This window comes from Strigops habroptila, chromosome 1 (genome assembly GCF_004027225.2).
Source record: "Strigops habroptila isolate Jane chromosome 1, bStrHab1.2.pri, whole genome shotgun sequence".
NCBI lineage: Eukaryota > Metazoa > Chordata > Aves > Psittaciformes > Psittacidae > Strigops > Strigops habroptila.
In genome coordinates, this window is record NC_044277.2 from 146,888,614 (window position 1) to 146,909,216 (window position 20,603).

The window sequence follows — 20,603 nt, forward strand, 5'->3', positions numbered from 1 at the left end:
ATGATGTATATTGCATATAATATATAAAATTTGGTTCTGCCTTGAAACCAGAAGTTCATTAAAGTAACTTTTAGAGATTGCTCACAACAATTGGGCTCATAACTAATAGCTTCTCTGGTCCCTCAATAGCTTATTTATTTAAAAAAACCCCAAAACCCCACCTGGAAGCCAGCATGTACAAGCAACAATCATCTCTATGTATTCAAAATGTGTTACGGAGATGTTGCTGACCAGCTGCTGAAGTCAGCAAATTAAATAACTCCAGTACTGGCTTTTGCTGGATAGAAAATAGCCAACTTCTTGCTACTGAAGAAAGCAAAGCAGTTCATGTACCACCTCTCAGTACGAGTTAAAACCAACACGACTTGTATAATAAAAGAAACATCTAATTTCTATGCATTCTACATTTGGCAGAATGTCAGCTGAAGCTCTCTCAGTGCAGCATTATGCTAGACCCAATGGTATTTCTTTCCTAGCAAAAGCACAGTATTTCCTTCCTCGTTTTGCCTAGCAACAATCTCAAACAAGTTTACTCCTCTTTTCTAACATTGTCCAATGTCACCAGGTTCTTCCCTAGAAATGGAGTCAGCCTCACATCACCCACTCTGTACTAGCAAAGCTTAAGAAGCCAGGGATGGATATAAGACAACTTACTCATTCTTGATCTATAAATACTATGCAATTAATAGACATGGTCAAGTACCTATTTTTACATACCATAGGACCCTTTGATCCTTACAAACATCAGATCATTTCTGACAACTTTCTTAACCAAAGCAAAATCAGTTCGCTGAGAGCAAAGTGCCTAAAAGCCCAGCAGGAATGCTAAATTTGATGGCAGTCAATATCTGAAAAGCAAAGACATCTAAAATACAACTTTTCAAAAAGCAGCTTTTTAAGCTTTCTTCTTTTTTTTTCCACTGCTTATCAAATATACAGCTGCATGAATCTTAGTTGAAACAATTTACCTAACTTGGAAAACCAACCATTCAAACAAACCTTGTCACAAAGAACGTAAGTCTGTCCTAAACAAAAATCTGTCCTACAGAAAGTCATGAAAGTTTAAGGCTCTGAAGAGAAAATAGTTCACTATCAGTATTCACTTGTTTCCCAGTTGGCTGACAAACTACTGAAGGCATCCGATACAGAACAGTATTATCTTACGTGAACAACAGAATCAACCAGGCTGGAAAAGACCTTTAAGATCATGAAGTCCAACCATTACCCCAGCACTGCCAAGGGCACCACTAAACCCTGTCACTGAGGGCCTCATCTACACGACCGGTGAACACTTCTAGGGATGGTGACTCCACCACTTCCCCAGGCAGCCTGTTCCAATACATCACCATTAAACAAATGGATCACTTCCGAAGGAGAAAAGCAGGGTAGATAGTGGGAGGAAAAGGTTTTACTACTAATGACATTTCTTCTGAAAGTTGCTTGGTCCTTAGCTAGCTTTCAGCACAACTAATCTCCATACACAGAACACAAAGTATAGCAGCTTTTACATATATGTATGTAAAAGCTTATGGGTCAGCATAAGTAAACTGTTGCTTCTTAATTACACCAACATTTTCTCACCTTGCAGCATTACAGTCATCTGCCATTCTGCACAAAGCTGACTGAAATCTCAGCTACAGTTATATCCTAATGAAGGAAAAGTATTCCCTCCCTTACTCAAGGGAAGAATCTTCTCCTGCTCAGAAAGTTCTGAGTGGGATCTACAGAGCACACGATCATTCACCTCTTCCCTTTCTACATTTACAAGGCTTATGTAAAGCTGAAGATTTACAAAATAAGTGATCTTGCTCAGTATGAGCTGATACATTTTTTTACCCTTCAATTAATCATTATGTTTATCCACGTGAGTCTTACATACAAATAGGTTAAAAATTCATCTCATTTAAGAAAGCAAGACAAAACCAAGTGAAACCAACAGCAAATCTATGAGGTTGGAGTGGATGCTAAGTCAGACCCTTGCGATACAGATATTTTTCATGACTTACACGGTAATCCACATACAGAAAAATGTGTATTAATGTTCTCTTAGTGTGTAGCTCAGATTTGCTTGTGAATAATCTAACTGTGAAAGCTGAAACATGAATAATAGCAGCACTCTCCCATCCTGCAGCAAATAGCCTTATTTTACCACATTATTTCTTTTCTCTTTCAGCATATTACCGTACTAGGAGGTTATAATGGTAACCAAATAGCTCCCATTTCTACCAGCATTTATGCTTGTTTATGACTTATTTGGGAAAGGCAGTGCTCTGGCAGGGCTCAAAGAAGCTATTTACCAGTTGTACTACACCCGCCTGCGTAAGGAAAACCTGCTTTTTGTGTGCAGGAGAGGGTGAAACATACTCTCTGACGAGACATACCTACCTTTGAAGCAGCTGACAATGCATTTTCTACACACTTACTGCATCTTTACCCCAGTTCCAGGTGCATCTTACACTTCAGACCAAGATACAGAGATGTATCTGTAGATATAATCTAGCCTAGGATATTTAACCTATATATATACACTAAACCTACATATACCTATAACCTAAACCATCAGCCTCAGCTACTCCTAAACGTACTGGACCTGTCAAAAGTGATTGGCCAGTTTTCCTATGTCCAGGTTTTTTTAATCCTGCATGCTCCCATTGATCTGTGCAAACACAGCAGCTCCACTGCCTGAGGAATATGAAGTTTTCCAGTTGCTTCTAAATGTGCCAGCTCTGATGTAGACAAGTTCCTTGCGAGGCATTGGGTTGAGGAAGCATCTAGCAGAACTCTAATGTGCCATTACTGCACGTTTTTCAGCCAAAGTCTCACTCTTTATATTAACTTAAATTTAATTATAATTGTGTCAGTTTTTAAAATATAACAAAACTCCACTCCCTGTTTTAAGAACTAGAATCAGGCACCAGAGGTTATTGATGCACTATTTAAATGGATTGATTATATAACTTTGCGCCCAATTTACCAGGACCTATGTCCTTCTGTGAAAAATAGTCTTTATGCGGGCAAGAACCTGCTATTAGCAATACTTGCACTAAGATCTATACATGATCTGACTAATACTAACAACCTCCACATACAGGTAATATATTCATGAATGCAAAGGTGATGAATGCTTCTGAAACACATACTAAAATAAAAGCAATACAAGTTTAATGACATTTAGAAAGGGTGTGAAAACTCAACATATATTAAATGCATGGCACATCCATGTGAAATTTGAAGCAGCTGACTGCAAACAGCGAGAAAGACCAAGACCAGATATACTATACCTCCTACTACACTCAAGTATAAACTTGTCATGTTTGAGACCGTTAGCTCCTGCTCAAATGCCACTAAGAATATAAACATTGGGCAGAGCTTGAGAGCTAATCCATCTACCTTTTCAAAACAGCACAGAGATGGAGTCTTGGGTGACATGGTCTAGTGTGAGGCATCCCTGCCCATTGCAGTGGGGTTGGAACTGGATGATCTTAAGGTCCTTTCCAATCCAAACCATTCTATGATTCAAGCCAAGCAGATGGCTTGAATCTGTTAATAAACAGATTTATTAACTATTTACAGGTTAATGTCCTAATGCTGCTTAAGAAACCCTCAAGGTTTAGGATAGTCAAGAGCACTGAATTTGGTTACTCGGGGGATAAATGGCCAGAGCTGCACGGGTCCCTAAGGATACGGTAAACTGTGATATAAAGATCCATTCTGGCTGGCTGCGGCTGCCTGCTCTCTGCCACCACTACAGCCACTCTCCTGCCAGAATCAGCCATTTATTAGCTTCAGAAACAATTAATGAACTAAGTTCTATCTAAACCCAGCTAGCTGCTCAGCAGTGCCAGGGCAGATGTGCTGTCCCTGTCTGTCTCTGGCTCTAGGCAGCTGCTCTTTTGCCTTGTGTCTCCAGTGGGCCTTGGAACCACTGCCTCTGCAAACAATTGCTGTAGGAAAGGTTTCACAAAGTTTAAAAGAGAGTTCAGTATTATTTTTTTCCTCCTCATCATCTAGACATGTATTAAATAAGCCGATTAGGTATTCTGAACACTTTAATTAACAAATTAGTTATGAACTGGAAAAAGCTGTCATGCTTCCTGTATTCGCTGGCCTATGGTAAATTAACATAAGCTAATGATGCTTTATTTTTATCCAATTATTTGAGCTTCACTTTCCACAAGCTTTGTTTCTTGGATTGTGTTTTCAATGAAAAAAGTGATGTTTTTCCTTTTTAAAGTTACTTTTTAAATGCATAAGTCTGAGCTGGATGTACACTCGTTAGTTTTATTTTCCCCCTTTTTAATGCTTCTTTTTCCTGCCCCAACACAAAAGCTGTTATCTTTCCCACTGCCCCACATATCTATCGCTCCAGAGACTGAAAGAGCCTGTGTGCTCTGTGCACATATTTTTACTTGTATTTTAAGAATTCCTTCTATAAAATATAGGTATTTAGGAAAAAACCATTTCATTAGAGCCACATCATTAACGCACAGAAAACAAGTGCTAATGTTAAGTGACTGGTAGTCACAATTGTCTTTAAAACAGAGATAGAAGCATTCTTAAGGCTGATGTGAATTGCACTACTAATCAAAGCAGGGTGACTAGCTATTCACCCTGAAGGTGAGGAATACTCAAAATTCATTATGTGGTAGCATATGAGGCAGCTAAAAGTATACAGAAAATTGTATGAATCCAGCAATAATATTTGACCATGAAATAATAGCTGTGAGAGGGAAAATGCCTTTCCTACATGACTTTCCTTTCTAGTTCCAAAAGAACTTGATGAGCTGAGCCTGAATTCTTCATGGATTTTAAAAGAAAAAAAAAAACCCAGAGGTTGAAGTTAGCGCTGTACAAACATTTTATTACAAATAATAGCAAAAGGCCATGTTACTGATAAAATGGAAGTGTTTTCACTTACCCTCATAGGTAAAGGAGCTCTTAAAGGAGCTATGTCTCCAAATGAATAACACCCCCCCTCCCCCAAAGAAACTAAACAACTCAAAATAAACTATCAGTTACTTGTAGTCTAAACCACTCCAGAAATACTGCTATTTATACTGAATGCAACACAAAAATGCTATGCCCAGTACAAATATGTTTTTAAAGTTGCATTAATAAGTGAACCACTATAGGATTATTTTTCCAGTCAGGAATAAGTCATTTTCCATATCTTTTTTCAAGGGAAATGTAATAGTTTAATAGGTGATAACATTTAATTTGCCCTGACTTCTGATCGCCAAACTTGATCCACTACATGCTATGCAGCATAGTTTCAGCAAATAAACTGTAGTGGATTGTACAATGTGTGTTTATCTAAATCATGTACTTACAGAAAGGGAACTGTTGTTTATTTATTTAAAGGGCAACCATGGTTTAATTATTTATGAGTAATTCTTACTCAGCAAGAGCTCTCTTACAGACAGACAAAAACTAAGTGGATGATACTAGTCTTTTTCTCATGGTTGTTCCCATTCTTTTCTGGTACTCTATCCATTACTCTTAAGTGCTTACCTGCTTTAAAAAGACAACATTCAGTAACCCGGGCAGTGAATTTACAAACCACTGGCAACTTTAACAACCTTCCTCCAAGAAAGTTTTAATCAAAATATAATGACTTACGTTATGTACAGGTATTCTTAGTGTGTCTAAATGCCTTGCTGACACAAGGAGACTGCAGTATTTAAGGTGATGATCTACAGCGTGCTCATTTCTGCACACTAGCTGTCCCTATCTGGACAATGCTAAAGTAGAGTGAGCACCTCCTTACTTTGAGATTGACACCCAAACTGAATTCCTAGCTAGTCCCATCAAGATACAAGCCCAGACAGCTCACAGAATCCCAGGGGATGCTCACCAGCCCTTCAAATTCACTTTGTCAAAAGGCAAACTCCATAAAAATCTTCTTGTATTCCATTACAGGAAAGTAATAAGGAATTAGGGAAGTACTACTACTGGCTATGGTATTTGAGATTTTAATAACCATGCTAAAAAGAGCCTAGGCCAGGTGACGTCACATTTCTTCTAAGCTAAAGTTCTCACAAGCACTTTTTTTATGCTAGTAGAGCTGCTGCAGGACAGATCTCATTGACTTTACTGTGAATGAATTGGGGAATAAAGAATCAGATCCCATTATAGATAATTTCTTGCTTCCATACAAAAGCTGAAATTTAAAACTCCACTGAGAAAAAACATACTGCCTCAATTACACCTATGCCAACACTTAAAATTTCTGATGCTTGTTTTATAGACACATCAGTAATTCTGATAACAGGTCAAGGTCAGCAACCTGATTAAAACGCAACATGAAAGCCTCAGCAGGAGTTACACAGCCGTGCTAAAAGGAATGCTTTTTGAACATCAACTGTCCTAGAGAAACTTCCCCTTACATACCATTATTAGTTTCATTAGCACCTTCAGATTCCCCCTAATACTGGACTTGAAAGAGAGCCCTGCATACAAGATTTCTTCTTTATTCCACTGTGCAAAAGATAATTTTCATACATTCAAAGATTCATTATGACCTTCATACTTCTTCTGTCTGCTGGGATTATTTCTGAAGTTCTGAGACTCTGCTGGGTTTCAAGCAGCTTCCAATTATATTACATAACATTACATTATGTTGAAATAATGCAGAATTTCAACCCTAAATTAAAATGGTATGAGGTGGATGATAGGCAGCATTAATTCTTGTACTAGTGAGAAGTGTAAGGTCCAATAGCTTGGGAACCATTAAAAGGAAGATTGATAATGCATTATATCAAACATGCACTAAGAATCCTCCTTATGATGTGATGCAGTCCATTGATTCTATTGATGGCAGGTCATAAGATGTCAGACCTTATAACCTTGACATCACATATGCAAAAGCTACTGTAGATAAAGCTCAAGACTGAACTAATTGAAAACTCTCCTTTCCTCTGATGCCACTTTAGTTAGTAAGGTGGCAGCAATATGGACTACTTGTGCTCGAGATAGTGTAAGACACAAATAGAAGCAACTCTGAAATCTGTTTAGCTAGTATACTACAGAGATTTCAGTTAATATGTTACACTGCTGTAAATAACTTCATGGTATATATTTATGTGCCAATGTGAATGAATCTTGTGTCAGTCATTTCGAAAAGGAAAATTAAGTATTTTTTCAAAGGTAACACATTCTCTTATTTTTCCAAGTAATATATCGCATCATTTAATACACTTAGAAATGTTTGGTTTACATAGGTAGAGAATGCAAGCTGATACAAAGCAATTTGAATATTCTCTCAGTTAAGAAGTGCGTCCACAGTAAGAAGTTTTCAGATTTTATAGTATTCAAATATCTAACGATGTTTGCATGTATTTAGATAAAACTGACAGTGACAGGAATAGAAAAGCCACATGTATTTCTCCTCTTCTGCAGGGCTTTGTTCTCTCATACAAGCCACAGACATTTCAAAACCAATCTGTACCTTCGCTATACTGGCACTGAACAGGCTAGTGCTCTTTAAATATGAAAACAATACTACAATACAGTATAGCACTAAGATTCAGTTATTCACTCTGAAAAATTACTGCACTTTCAAAGGGATGATATGATAGAATCTGACAACATCAACCTTTGTCTGAACAGTTGCTAATTCAGTGCCGTTTGGCTTACTAAATCCAAGCTTTTGCTTATGAGCCCTTAACAGAATTCAGGAGTCACCACACTCTACCTTCCCCAAACCTACTTTCACTATGTAACTCATTGCGTCATTCCAGTATCCACCTAAGTTTTGCTATGCCTGAAGCCTCAAAGGTTCTTCACCCCCCTTTCCTGGTAGGGCTGACAGGAACAACAGTGATTGTTTAAGTAGTAGCAGAGCAGAGGAACCGCTTTCCTTTGCTCACACAAAGACAAAACAGTCCATATTTTCTGGGGCCTTCTTGTTCCCTACTTCTTCCCATGATAGCCAATGAAAACGTTTTGATTGCTTTTCACAGCTGCTATGATTGAAAGCGCCCAGGAAGACACAAAAGTCAGCCCATGAGGCAGTTGGGGTGCTTTGGGGATCAGGGAAAGAGAGCAGGTCTAAAATGCACACATTTATTTTACCCCCAGGCCTCTGGCTCTTTGCAATTATGGAAACACAGATTCACAGTTGTACCAATTATATAAATCAAAGGCTCCCTTACTCACTGACACAGGAATTGAGGCCTCAAATTTTAATACATTTTGTATGAATTTGCAAGAGACGGACAGACCTGCAGGTAACCACTGAACAGTTGTTTCTACAAGCAGCAATTTTTTCCTCTAATTAAAAATAACTTGCTTTTCCTGCTCCCTCCTTCCCCCAAAAAACAATAAAAAAGCTCGGGATAGTTCTCTTTGCTTACCCTAACATGTAATAAGGATCAGAACAGGAAGAAGGGGCAACACAGAGGAACAAGAGGCACCAAGTAAACAGATTTAAAGAGGTAACTTTTCTAATCAAGTTTACTGTGTTCATCCAATCTGCATTTCCTTTGAAATAAGTATATGTACTAATCCATTAAGTCAGCAAAGGCTTACAGGGCTCTGAGTAGACAGCTGTGGAAAATGGAAAATATTCTCACATACTTACATAGCAAAATACCCTAGACCCTACCCTAGAGGCTCAGTTTCCAGATCAATACCATTCCATGACGTGTTGGGGTTTTTTTTTGCCTAAATCACTAGTTATGGGATTTGGAAACAAAGTGATATCAAATATCAAGACTAAATTTGTGGCTATTTCTGCTTCTGAAACCTCCTAAAACCTGCTGAAAATATTAAACTCTTTGATGTGCATCCTTCCAATTACAACATTTGTAGCAGGAAACTAAACCAGAACAACTGCAGTCACAACTGCAACCTTCTTGACATGATGTGACTGTTTGATAAATCAGCGTTTTAATCAACAGAATAAAATACACTATCTATTTTGATAAAGTGTTTTGGCAGTGTAGAGTGAAGTGCCATTAAAACAGCAAAGAAAAAGATATTTGGGTTGGAGACTAGAATTTTCAAATGCACATTTCCTTAATTTAAAGAGTTGGGGGCTGGAGGAAGGGGAGTTCTTTCCATTTAATGACCTGAGCACAGTGTGGTTTATACAGCACGTTTGATTTGGGAACCTATTAGGTGATAATGACTCTTTGGAGATAAAAAAAAAAAGGATTCTCTTATTACTGGTGTGATTAGCAATATCTGTAATTCCATGATGATGTAAAATAGCTCAGCATTCAAATTCAGCTATTTCCCATCATTTGTAGAAGCAGAAGCATAAACACAGCAAAGGCAGAGTTCCCATGTTAAACACATTCCTGAATTCTGCAGTACTTTCACTGTCACTAGAATTAAGAAAGCAAAATTGGGTGATGTACATATTGAAGCTTCAGTTTTGGAAAGCCTGTATGCCAGGTTTCATAGGTATAAAGAGATTGATGACAACAGTCTAAAGAAGTTGCTATTTAAGCAAATAGATGCAACTAAATTTCAAATGACCTTTTGATAGTGGAAATGAAGCAAATGTTTGATTAATGACAGCACTGTAGATCCTTACTGCTAAAGAATCATCATTAAAAGAAGCAGCACTGTAGTGATTATAAGGGTCAGAAAGGGGAGGGTAAATATAATTAAGGAAAAAATAATCCAAATGTGTGATTTGCCTTTCACTTACAACAGACTAAGCAGTCTAGTAAACTAAAAGGAGAAATAGTCATCTAAAATCTATTTGAAGATCCTGCCCAGCAAGCTGATGCGAAGATTTATTTTATTAAAGTGATTCTAGCCACTTTTTCCTATTACAGAACACAGAATAGAATGCAAATGAACATAGCTATGATGAGATACAGCAGAATTTAACCTAAATGAGCAGTGTTTTAGAATTCACCTGTTCCTTAACTTCTTTCATGTAGACAACGAACAGTTGAAAAAACACAAATCAAGAGATCCAACACCCTATCAAAAGCCAGGTTCAGACACACTGTGACAGAAAAAAATGAGAATAAAAAGCATGTAACAAAATAAAGGCAACTGTAAGGAAGTAAAACCCTGAAACAGGCATAAACCAGCATCTATTCTCATTAAGAAATTGTCTTCTAAATTTCTGGAGCAATAAACAATGCTCTCTACTGGTCTCCAGGCCTAAACCCAAAGAAATTGCCAAGGCTCCTGACAGGCCACAAGCTTTCCATCAACATCTGCAGGGCTCCAGCACCAGAACTTGTGGGTCGTATTTTCTAAGCTAGTCTTCAGTTTTTCTTCAGCTTGTGTAGCTGTAATAGCAAGTCTAATACCCAGTTAACACAGCCTAATCCAATTCATGTTTAACGTAGTTTTGTGATGACGTGGGCTAGTGACTATAACAATTCAGGTATATTTCTGTACCTAAAGTAGATATTCTGCAGAGAACAAACTAGTACTGTAGAATAAAAATGTAATGTAGAGAACTACAATCATGGGATAATCACAGAGGTATTGGAAGCACTGGGTGGTACCAGAGGGAGCAGGACTATAAACAACATAGCAGGTCAACTACTAGTCATTAAAAGAAAGCAACCTTGGGAGCTGGCTAACACTGATTTTAGAAAACAAGACAACAAAAAGACATCGAAGAACAAGAATCCTACACATATAAGTACACATACAGAGAACTCGAGACAAATGCAGCTGCAGAAGAATAAACAAAGATCAACATCATAGCCCTGAGGCTATGAGGTAATCACCCTGCTCACTGAGGGACCCAAGTGCCCTGCCCATGAGCCTGGGAGTCCCATTTCAGCCCCCAGGCTCTATGTGAGCCACATCATAAGTGGATCGATGCCCAGCCTGGCCTGTGTTCTTCCCCACTTAGAGATTTTGCTTGCTGGCTTGACAGAGCTGGCTTGTCCCTTCCTGTGTGATGATCTCCAGGCAACTGGCACAACCAGTTTTAGGAGGCAGAACATGGTATCTAGGTAGGAGCAGCAGAATTCCTGAAGGAGCAGGAAAAATAAAGCAGCATTGCCAGTAAGCCAACCTTCTACAAGTCTGTCGTTTTGCCTAGATCTTCAGGATTTAGAAAATCGTGACTACGGCCACTTGCTCTCTCCACTTCATCTCTACAGCAAAAGTGTTTCTCAATTCTATGTTCATTAAGTCATTTCATTATACAGTTGACATGCATTTTGGGAGGAAGATAAAAATCTTGGCACTGATTGACAAGAATTTGTGAAATTTTAGATTTCAGGACTTTTAGATCGGTACTATTTAGAAAAAAAAATAGTATTCAGAATATTAATTTTCTGTTAATCTGAAGTTTCATGTTTAAATGTATAATTCCTGCAAAATTAATTATCAGATGTATATCAAAATGGTATATATAGACATTCAGAAGTATCAAGAAAAGCTATGAAAATTCCTGTGGGTGAAGGTAAAGACTTGTTTTCAGACTGTGACATAAATTTGCCTAGCCCTAGGATATAATTAGACCACGTAGACCAAAGTTACACACCTATTCTTCCAACAACCAAAACTGAGGTGGCTTTGTATTGAACAACAGCAGTCAGTGCTAAGGCAGGAAACAAGTTAAATCAACAAAGTGCATCAGAGCTGTTTAGTTTTGCTTCAACAACCATGACCTTGCTCATGTCCATTTACCCGATGAACATAGGTATGCCTTTTTAACTTAAGTCAATTATACAACTGTATTGTGCAAGTCCATCGACATGACCATGCTTCTACACGTTATTACTGGTGTATTCCTCCCTGCAGCGCAAGGGAGTGCTATTACTGTCACACACACTGGAACAGCTGCCAGCCAAGACTTTGTTAAAGCAAACATAAGTAAGAATATTTTACATAAAAAGCATTTTCATATTTGAGGTATCATTTGTTGCTTTTTCAGTATCTGAACGTTAAGGTAGAGAGCACCCCTTACCTCCTCTCTTGTTTAACTTGGCATACCCGGGCACATAGCTGCTTGTCATAGATGATGAACTGCTGAAGGAGGAGTGGGGTAATGCTGAGACCAGAGGTTCATCACACTTCTCTGAAACACAAGAACACAGATTCACTTTATACTGTTAATAATTCATACATATTAAGTGGCAATGTGCCTTTGATTTTTCTGCTGAGTTATAACCAGCAATAGCAAAACCTTGTCATTTTTTTACATGTGGAATGCATGGGGCTACATCCCAATATTTCAGTTAAAAAACCCAACCACAAACCAAACAACAGAACCTCCCAAACCCCAAAACCACACTAACAAAAAAACCCCACCCCAAACCCCACAAACACATACACACACACCCCTCAACACAGGCAAATAAAGGCTTCAACAACGGACAGATGCCTCACTATGGGCCACCAGTCTCCTTACAGATACTACAACTGAAGAAGAAAGGTGGCCCTGACACATCTGGAATGGCTTGTGCAACATGAAAACTCAGTGCTAATGAAAAGTATTATCATGAAAGCTTTGTAAGAAGTAAGAAAGAGAAAATCTCTCAGTTCCGTAACTAAAGTGCTGATAACTCGATATCTTAAAAAAGGAAACAAATTAGGGTACATTAATAAATGCCTATGAATTATCACATATCACAGATTTACTTTAGAAATTAACAAAATATAAAATATTTTGGGGGGGGGTGTTATTGTTTTGTTGGGGTTTTTTAAAATATAATCTCTAGAATCCGTGAGTACTTCACTTCTCCTTTACCCAGTATAAGTAAAACTTTGTATCAGCATCTAAGATGGAAAATGAAAAAAGCAGAATCTTTGCCTTCCTAATGGAAAAAGTTTAAAACAAGTGTGCTGTTGTATGAAGTTATGTCAATCAGAATAAAGAGAACCGTGTTTCGATTTTTCAAATACTTAGGTAATATACTGCCCTTTGTTCTAGATTTTCCTCAGTTACTTCAACAGATGAATGAAATGTGTATGTTAAATTACCCATTTACATTTCAGGTACAGCCTAAAAAGCCTCATAACCTAATCTTGATTCATCCTTCCATCCTTTTAAACACAGACACTGCAACACAGGCACTGCTGCAAGTGGAAACAACTCAATTTATGTATCTAGAGAGCATGAGACCACCTCTGTTTGGCAGCATATTTTAGTGCTCAGTTCACACCGTACAGTTTTGGTACTACTAGGAAATGGTGATTTGGTCAGACTGGATCATACAGAGACTAAATTAATCCTACCATGAAAAGAGGAACCTCGATGGGAAAAAAGACAAAACCAGGCTTGTGAGAAAACCAAGTAATTTATAATGCAGGCCTCCTAAAATTTCCAGTCTCATGTAATGAAAAATAAAATTACTTTCACAGCAATAGAAACTGAAGCAAAGAAATACAGAAGAACATTTGTTCATGAATCAGTACTTTGACATTTAACAAAATAAATAAGTTTCCTTCACAAATCTCCAAGAGTTTGTTAAGGGAGAAAAAATGCATACCAGCATAAAAGCACAGGCAAGAAGAAAGGGCAATTGCTTTGCACTGAATTAAAGCACAATTCCAACGGCTTTAAAGTTCACAACCACACTGTTTAATGATGGAATTTTGACAAGGGAAGATAAATGGTTGTAAGCATTATTGTTTATACCACAAAATAAAAGGATCGATTCCCCTCCTCCCTCCTTGCCCTCCCTTGGCTGTGGCCACACTTGGCCAAGAGCCTGCAGCCAGACAGGCACCATGCCTGAAGCTCACATCACACCACTTAAGCAGCACACCAGGGATGCAGGAACAAACCCTGGCAGCAGGGGTACAGCATAGAGCAAAGGCTTACCTGGGTGCCAGGCTGCTATGATTTCAGTCACAGTTCAAGGTTAGGGCTTCACAACAGAGGTGGTGTGGGATGGACTGGACCTTAAAGCACATCCAGTTCCAACCCCCTGCCACAGGCAGGGACACCTTCCACTAGAGCAGGTTGCTCCAAGCCCCTGTGTCCAACCTGGCCTTGAACACTGCCAGGGATGGGGCAGCCACAGCTTCTCTGGGCACCCTGTGCCAGCGCCTCAGCACCCTCACAAGGAAGAATTTCTTCCTAGTATCTACTCTCAATCTCCCTTCTTTTGAGCTTAAAGCCATTCCCCCTTGTCCTGTCAATACATGCCCTTGTAAAAAGTCCTGCTCCAGATTTCCTGCCCCCCTTTATATCGCAATCACAGAGTTATAGTTTTTCAAGTATTTCTTTATCTATAGTATTTTTTTGGTGGTTCAAATAAATAGGTTTTCAACTTCAAGACTGCTAGCAAACTGCTCTCACTGCCTCTTCAATGTTAGTGTCACCTAGCTAGAGATTTGAATTAATTTGTCATTAATACTGTTGTTAGGTGAAACAAGAATGAAACATTTAAACACAGAAGTATACATAAGCAGAAATACTTTAAGAATATGTAACGAAATCTCTTAATATTTTCCAATGCTTATCTTATATGATATTTACTGTAAAAGAAATATATTCACATTCATAATGAGACCTAAGGTTGAACATTTGTCCTGCTTCCTGGAGGGGAGGGGTGGGATATACTTTTTTTAAAGCAAATTTTTAGAGTTATATGGTTTTCCCCACATCTATACTTTCACACTGCAGGCTGAGGACAAAACTTTCCATCTTTATGGAAGAATATAAGCAAAAGAAAGGTTTAGCTACAAAAGTATATGTTACTTACGCAACTTAATTATGGAATGTAATGGGAGGCTATTGATCATGATACTCTAAAAAAAATAATTTGAAACAAAAGAGTTATCCTAAATTGCAGCAAAAACAGGTTTTAAAAGGGATTAATTTCTTCCAATGAAAAAATAAACCTGTATTTTAAACAATGTTTTCAGAAACAATGACAGCTTTGGAAAAAGCCTTTCCAAATCACAGAAGCTCATCAGAACTTCTTTTCTTGTAGCAATCCCACTAGCTATTGAGAAAATTTCCTCCTTGTATTTTGACAGCTACTATATTGGTGCTACTGTTGATGAAGCCACACAAAAAGAAGTATGAGGAAAACTTGCTTGGAAAAAGTACTGGCTTCTAAACCATCCTCCCCCTGTATGGCCTGCCTTGTCTCTCTGCTTCCTTAACTTGCATTCAAAAGAATGAGAGAGACGAGCTTGACACAGCCAAAAAAATAAAACTAAAATCCCACAGGGAGTACCACTCTGTGTTTGCCATTATGGTCCCAAGTCTTACAGTCAGTTATCAGTGTGCTTCATTTGGTGTATATCTGCTTTTGAAGTATTGAAGCTGGACATCTGCTTTCTCAGTTTGGTTAAAATCACCAATACTGGGGGTCAGGGGTGGTGGTGGTGGTTGAAAAATTGGTGCAGTCTTCCTTCCCTGTTGTTTAGAACTGCATTCGCTTTTCATGCCTGTTTTGGCATCTCAAGTAATAAGCTTCTCATTGTTTAAAAAACAAACACACACCCCCCATCAATCTGCCCACTCATTTAGGCTTCAAAATATACGAAAATTCACCATAAATGTGTATGAATTACAGGGAAGGATTATACTTTGAATGAACAGCCGTTAAAAAACATATCAAATATCATCAATAACTCATGACTTCGGGACCAATAGAACAAAAGTTAAAAGTCTGCTTACATAAGCTAATATTTCTAGCTGTGTATGAAAGTTCCACTAAATATATTGCACTATTTAAACTTCCTTCCTAACATAAAATGCTGTTATGCCACAGATTTAAGAGAAAAAAAAAAAAAAAAAATCCTTGGGAACCTTTGGTTCTTTCAGCAGTTTCACTTATTTCCTACAGAATCCAATTTTTTTCTTACTAAACCAGAATCATATATACCTTCCTGTTACTGAGATATAATAGCTTTCCCCATATAAGTCAATGCACTGTGCCCTGTTAATCAATTACAGGGCACCCAGGCCTGCCAGCATTGTAGCAGCAAAGAAATAAACTCTCCTCCATCCCATTTATCTCAGTGATGTATTAACATCCAAGCCAGCTTAGGTCCATTTAAATGCTAACTTCCTGAAACAAAACAGCACTTCCATTCCACTCTGTTCAGATAGAAAGAGTTGATAACTGTCACAGGTGTGATGACATTTGCTACTCTGACTTTCCTGTTCAGAGGGAAATTACAGTTTGTGTCCATCAGAAACAAGTTTCCTTGAGATGTAAATAATTAGATCAATGGAAGAAAGGTCACCTTATGTCATTAAACACAAATGCAAAACCTCAGCAATCCACAAGCTTCAAAGTCCTCAAGACCTAAAGACTACGGAAAGGAAGGACCCCTATGCACTTGCTCTGGTCTTACATGCTTTCTCAGGCACCTAGCTACTGGAAACCAGATGAGATGGATCTTCTGCTCTACTAGAAGCCTGTCACATGTTCCGGTGTCCTCACTCAACAAAACCAGGAAAGGATACCTGTTCTTTCCTGTTCTATGGTCTATTTATAGTTCACAGTTTCTTTATACAGCCTACCCATCATACTGGATAGACTGAAGGGCTGTATTCCACTTTGCCTGCAATTGCTTTAGTTCATACCTGGTTAGTCCATGAACTATCTGAGGAACAAGGACCAGACAATTTGCTGGGCAGACCTTGATTGTATCAAAGCAGACCATATACACACACAATCTTTGATTTATCAACCTCAGAGATTGTTAAAGCTTAATCCTCCCTTTGCCAGCGACTTAAATGATTTTTGGTGGGCAAAGGAGAGTAAAAAAAACTTGAGGCTTCACTTCACAGAAGTCTGTTCCAATGCTTAGCATCCTGATCAATAGACAGGTCACCTGTAAAGTCACTGACGTATCTTATCAAAGCAATCTGAGTAGATGAAAAAGATGATCTGCAGTTCATCTTTATCTTCTTGACATTAGTATCTAGCAGTGCCTCAGAATGCATACAAACAACTACACCTTTAGAAATGTTACGGGATAGGAACAGTATATATTCATAGTCATAGGTGGGTTTTATTAATTTGAAGCTGCTCTGGAGGATCTCTCAGAAGCTCTTGCAAAGATTCTGTCAGCAAAGTAAAAAGAGAGCTGGGTATAGTGCTTCTAAAAAAGAAAAGTGTTTGGATACTGATAAATAGAACTCATCAGAACTAAGTGACAGTGCCTTACTAAGAATGCTTTTGAAGAACGAAGGCTTTGCCATCATTATGGTCCACTGTGAACTGAGAAATGGACAGACCTTTAAAAAAATACCAAACCCAAAATCTACAAATTCACCCCTCCTTCTTCAAAACCTTTAGCCATCATTTCCTACCAAATTAGAATCCATTATCATAATTTTGCTGTAGGATACTAGCTCTAAGACATAAATATGCTGCCAATAACAACTTTACTAAAAAAAGCCCCACATGCATATGTCAAAAAAAGAACTTTAAAGTTGATGAACTTAGATGCAAAAAGGCAAAATGACTGTGATATCAATATTGTGTTCTGAGTCCAAAATAGCCACAATGAATTGCCCTCAGAATATGAAACACGTAAGTCCATCTGAGGTAGCACTTTGAAAAATCTCAGCCAAGAAAAACACAAAGCCATGGCTTTCTGACCAAGAAGTCTTAACCATTCCTGTTTTACATATTTTCACTGTACAAAGAGAACATTTGCAACACAAACTCCCAAATCTTAACTATTACCAACTCATTAATTATACCTAAATGCCTGTCAAGTGCAAGGAAAAAAGTTTAGAGCAACTTTTAATCTTGCAATGCAAAAGACTCCTTTTTTAGAATATGAATTTTAATGTAAATGATGTGGAGCAAGGGAGAGAATCAGATCATCTGGGTTTCATTTGTACTGTGTGCTAAATGCTAGTTATCCTGAACACATTTTTCTGCTCCCATGTGAATATGTAGAGTGTGTTCTCTGTAGTGTGCTAAGGAGAAAGAATAAGCTACCAAGCAGTTCTGAAAAGCAGTCATGAGATTGCAAGGGCACTCTGGAACGTGGATAAATACATGTGGGAAGTGGCATATCTCCAACAGGAGACCATCAGGAATATTAATGCGGCTGTTGTGGATTGCAGCGTATTAGTATGCTGAGACAGCCTTACCTTTCATATTGCATGGGCAGGTTTTATATCCCAAAACAAATGCTAGAATCCGCTGTGTTTAATTCACAAGACTGTGTCCCCCCAAAGAGTAGGAATAAATAAGTGTAACTTTCATGCACTGCTTCAAATGAACTTTTAAAGCTGTACTAATGGAAAAGCAGGAGATAGTACAAAACAGCTCATGGTCAAAGGTAACCCCTGTAGAAACATTTAAAAACAACCAAAAGTAGGAGCAGTATTATTGAGGACAGCCTAGCACAGGTTTAATCACTATGACAAGAAAATCAACCTTGGCCCTATGTCAGAAGCCTACTGCTCATTATGATAAACCTTGAGCCAAACCTCTCATTGTGTGTAACAGGAACTCTGCTGGAGAAGCCCTTTCCTTAGTCCTCCGAAGGGTCACTGATGAACACAAATACTGATGGTAATGGCTGGCAAATGCCAGGCAGGGAACACCTCATGCTCCAAGCTCTTAAATCAGCAAGAAATCAGTGAAGAGCTTGTTAATGAAGACCACCTCTTATGGGGAAAGGAAATAACTTGCCTGTCAAGTGTATTTGCCAAATGTACTAGCCTTTGCTACCTTTGGGGTGGTTCAAACCCTTTTGCCTTATACATGTTCTGCTGGGTTCCTCCTGATTGCGGGAGATAACTTTAAATAAATCCACCATATACTGTTACTTATTATTATTTCTATCTTAAGCTAAAAAGGTAACTTTACTCCCCAGCAAGTTTCTTGAACCGCTTTACCAACTAGATAGGGATGATGATTGGTAGAGTGGATGCTTCATTTCTTTACCCTCTTCTGTCCCAACTTCTGTCCTGTTAGCAGGTAATTGTTCCATTACAAGGGTAACAAAAACCAACCTACTTTTCAAATAACTTCAGTCACAATAGAGCTGTCCACACTCTACCTGTGCAAACAGGTTAATACTCCACACACACACCAGTTACTTTGCAGTTACCATTCCCATTTGCATGTCAAAGTCAATTCAAGTATTAGATAAGCATCATTTGGCTTCTCGTTTGCTATTTCTACTGGCCTCCATTGCTTTGATCTGCTATTTCTCACTGTGTTTTGTGAGCATAGTCCTCTTCCCATATTGCAGAAGGCTGCAACTTCCTCAGATGACTGGCGTTTCACAGGACAGTCTTGACAGGCTGCTAGGGAGCCAGCTTCACAGCCAGCGTCATGAGAAAATGAGTCCAAGTGTAACTGAAACTTTCTTTAAGCATCTGTGGAGCTCAGCTGGAATATAAAATATCAGAGCAGCTGATACTGATCACCTGGGATGTTTCATATTCCCCTTCAAGCTGCATACCATCAATAGAGATAACACTGCTTAAAAGGGTGGCTGCTGCTGAAAAGAAAGCAAACAGAGCAGCTATTTTTCACCCTCCAAGGTGAAATCATTAATTACATGAATTTAGTGGTCTCCACACAACCCTTCCTGTTCATGGTGACTTGTTCTGAGGTTTATTTTAAGCCTTTCTATAGATTTCTGTAAGGAAGGGAACAAGGAGTAGCCAAAAGGCCTTATTAATCCAAAGTCTACATATTTTGATTCCTATAAATTAACACCCTATTCCATCCAAGGACCAAGTTACTAACAAATATGAAAGCTTTCTTGTTAATAAATATTTGGAAGCACTCCTAAGCAACACTGGAAATAGTAATATCCTAACAGCACAATCGTGCAATGTATTACATGACTACTATCAGACATTTCTGTTTGCACTGTCATCAAACAGCATCATTCATTACCGTGCTCTACAGTTCAACCAGAGAAATTGGGATTTATTTTTTGGTTATTTTTTAAATCATTACAAGTATAAAGGTGTACAAAGCAGCCTCCTGAAATTCAAATTCACCAAAATTTTAACACTTCATAAAGAAAAATAGAAAACTGCACAGAAAACTTGTACACTTCAAGTTTTCTTCAAAGTGTCACCTTTAAATTCTGGATTTATGAAATATATTTTTCTCTTTAGTATTTTACATTTGGAAAGAACAGGTGTCCTTAAAACTAAACTTACATCTTTTCTTACTCAGTAGCATTCAATTTTGAATGATTTTAAAACAAATACATCATTTCTATTATCTTTAAGCCACATCTACAGTAAAAGTTTTGAAGGGTTAGTTGGCTTTGGTTTTTTTATTTTCTGGAGGAGTAAGCAGGGGAAGTTTTTACATCCCTCTCAAACAAAACCACATCTGGATTGCTTTTGGTTTATGTGAGACTCTGCAGAACATTCCACAGGGCACTGGGAATGCAGCAGGCATTCATGCCATCGCGCTCCTGTCTCTTATGAACAAATTGACAAACTGCTTTGCCCCCTGTGCAGCTGGAGAAGTTGTACGAGAAACCTGACATCCTGTTTGCTCAGGTTTTTTAACCAAAACCTCAGGTCAACTGCATCTGGATTAGTGGGAAGCCAGGGTCTGGTTGTACACTTGGGATTTCATTAAACTGTCCTTAGCTCCTAGCAATAATTGACTACCAACCCTGTTCATGAATATTTTTGCATATACAATCCTCAGATGCCTCTTCAGTTTTTAACCTTCTGCCATGTAAATATACTTCAG

General features: G+C 38.3%; 1 protein-coding gene across 1 annotated transcript in view; it reads right to left on the reverse strand.

The window, feature by feature from the left end:
• The window catches only part of CNTNAP2 (contactin associated protein 2), a 1,011,284-nt gene that overhangs the window by 696,214 nt on the left and 294,467 nt on the right, over positions 1 to 20,603 (reverse strand). The window contains exon 2 of the mRNA XM_030508582.1: positions 11,900 to 12,010. Within this exon, the coding sequence (XP_030364442.1) occupies positions 11,900 to 12,010 (111 nt within the window). The remainder of the gene's footprint in view (positions 1 to 11,899; positions 12,011 to 20,603) is intronic.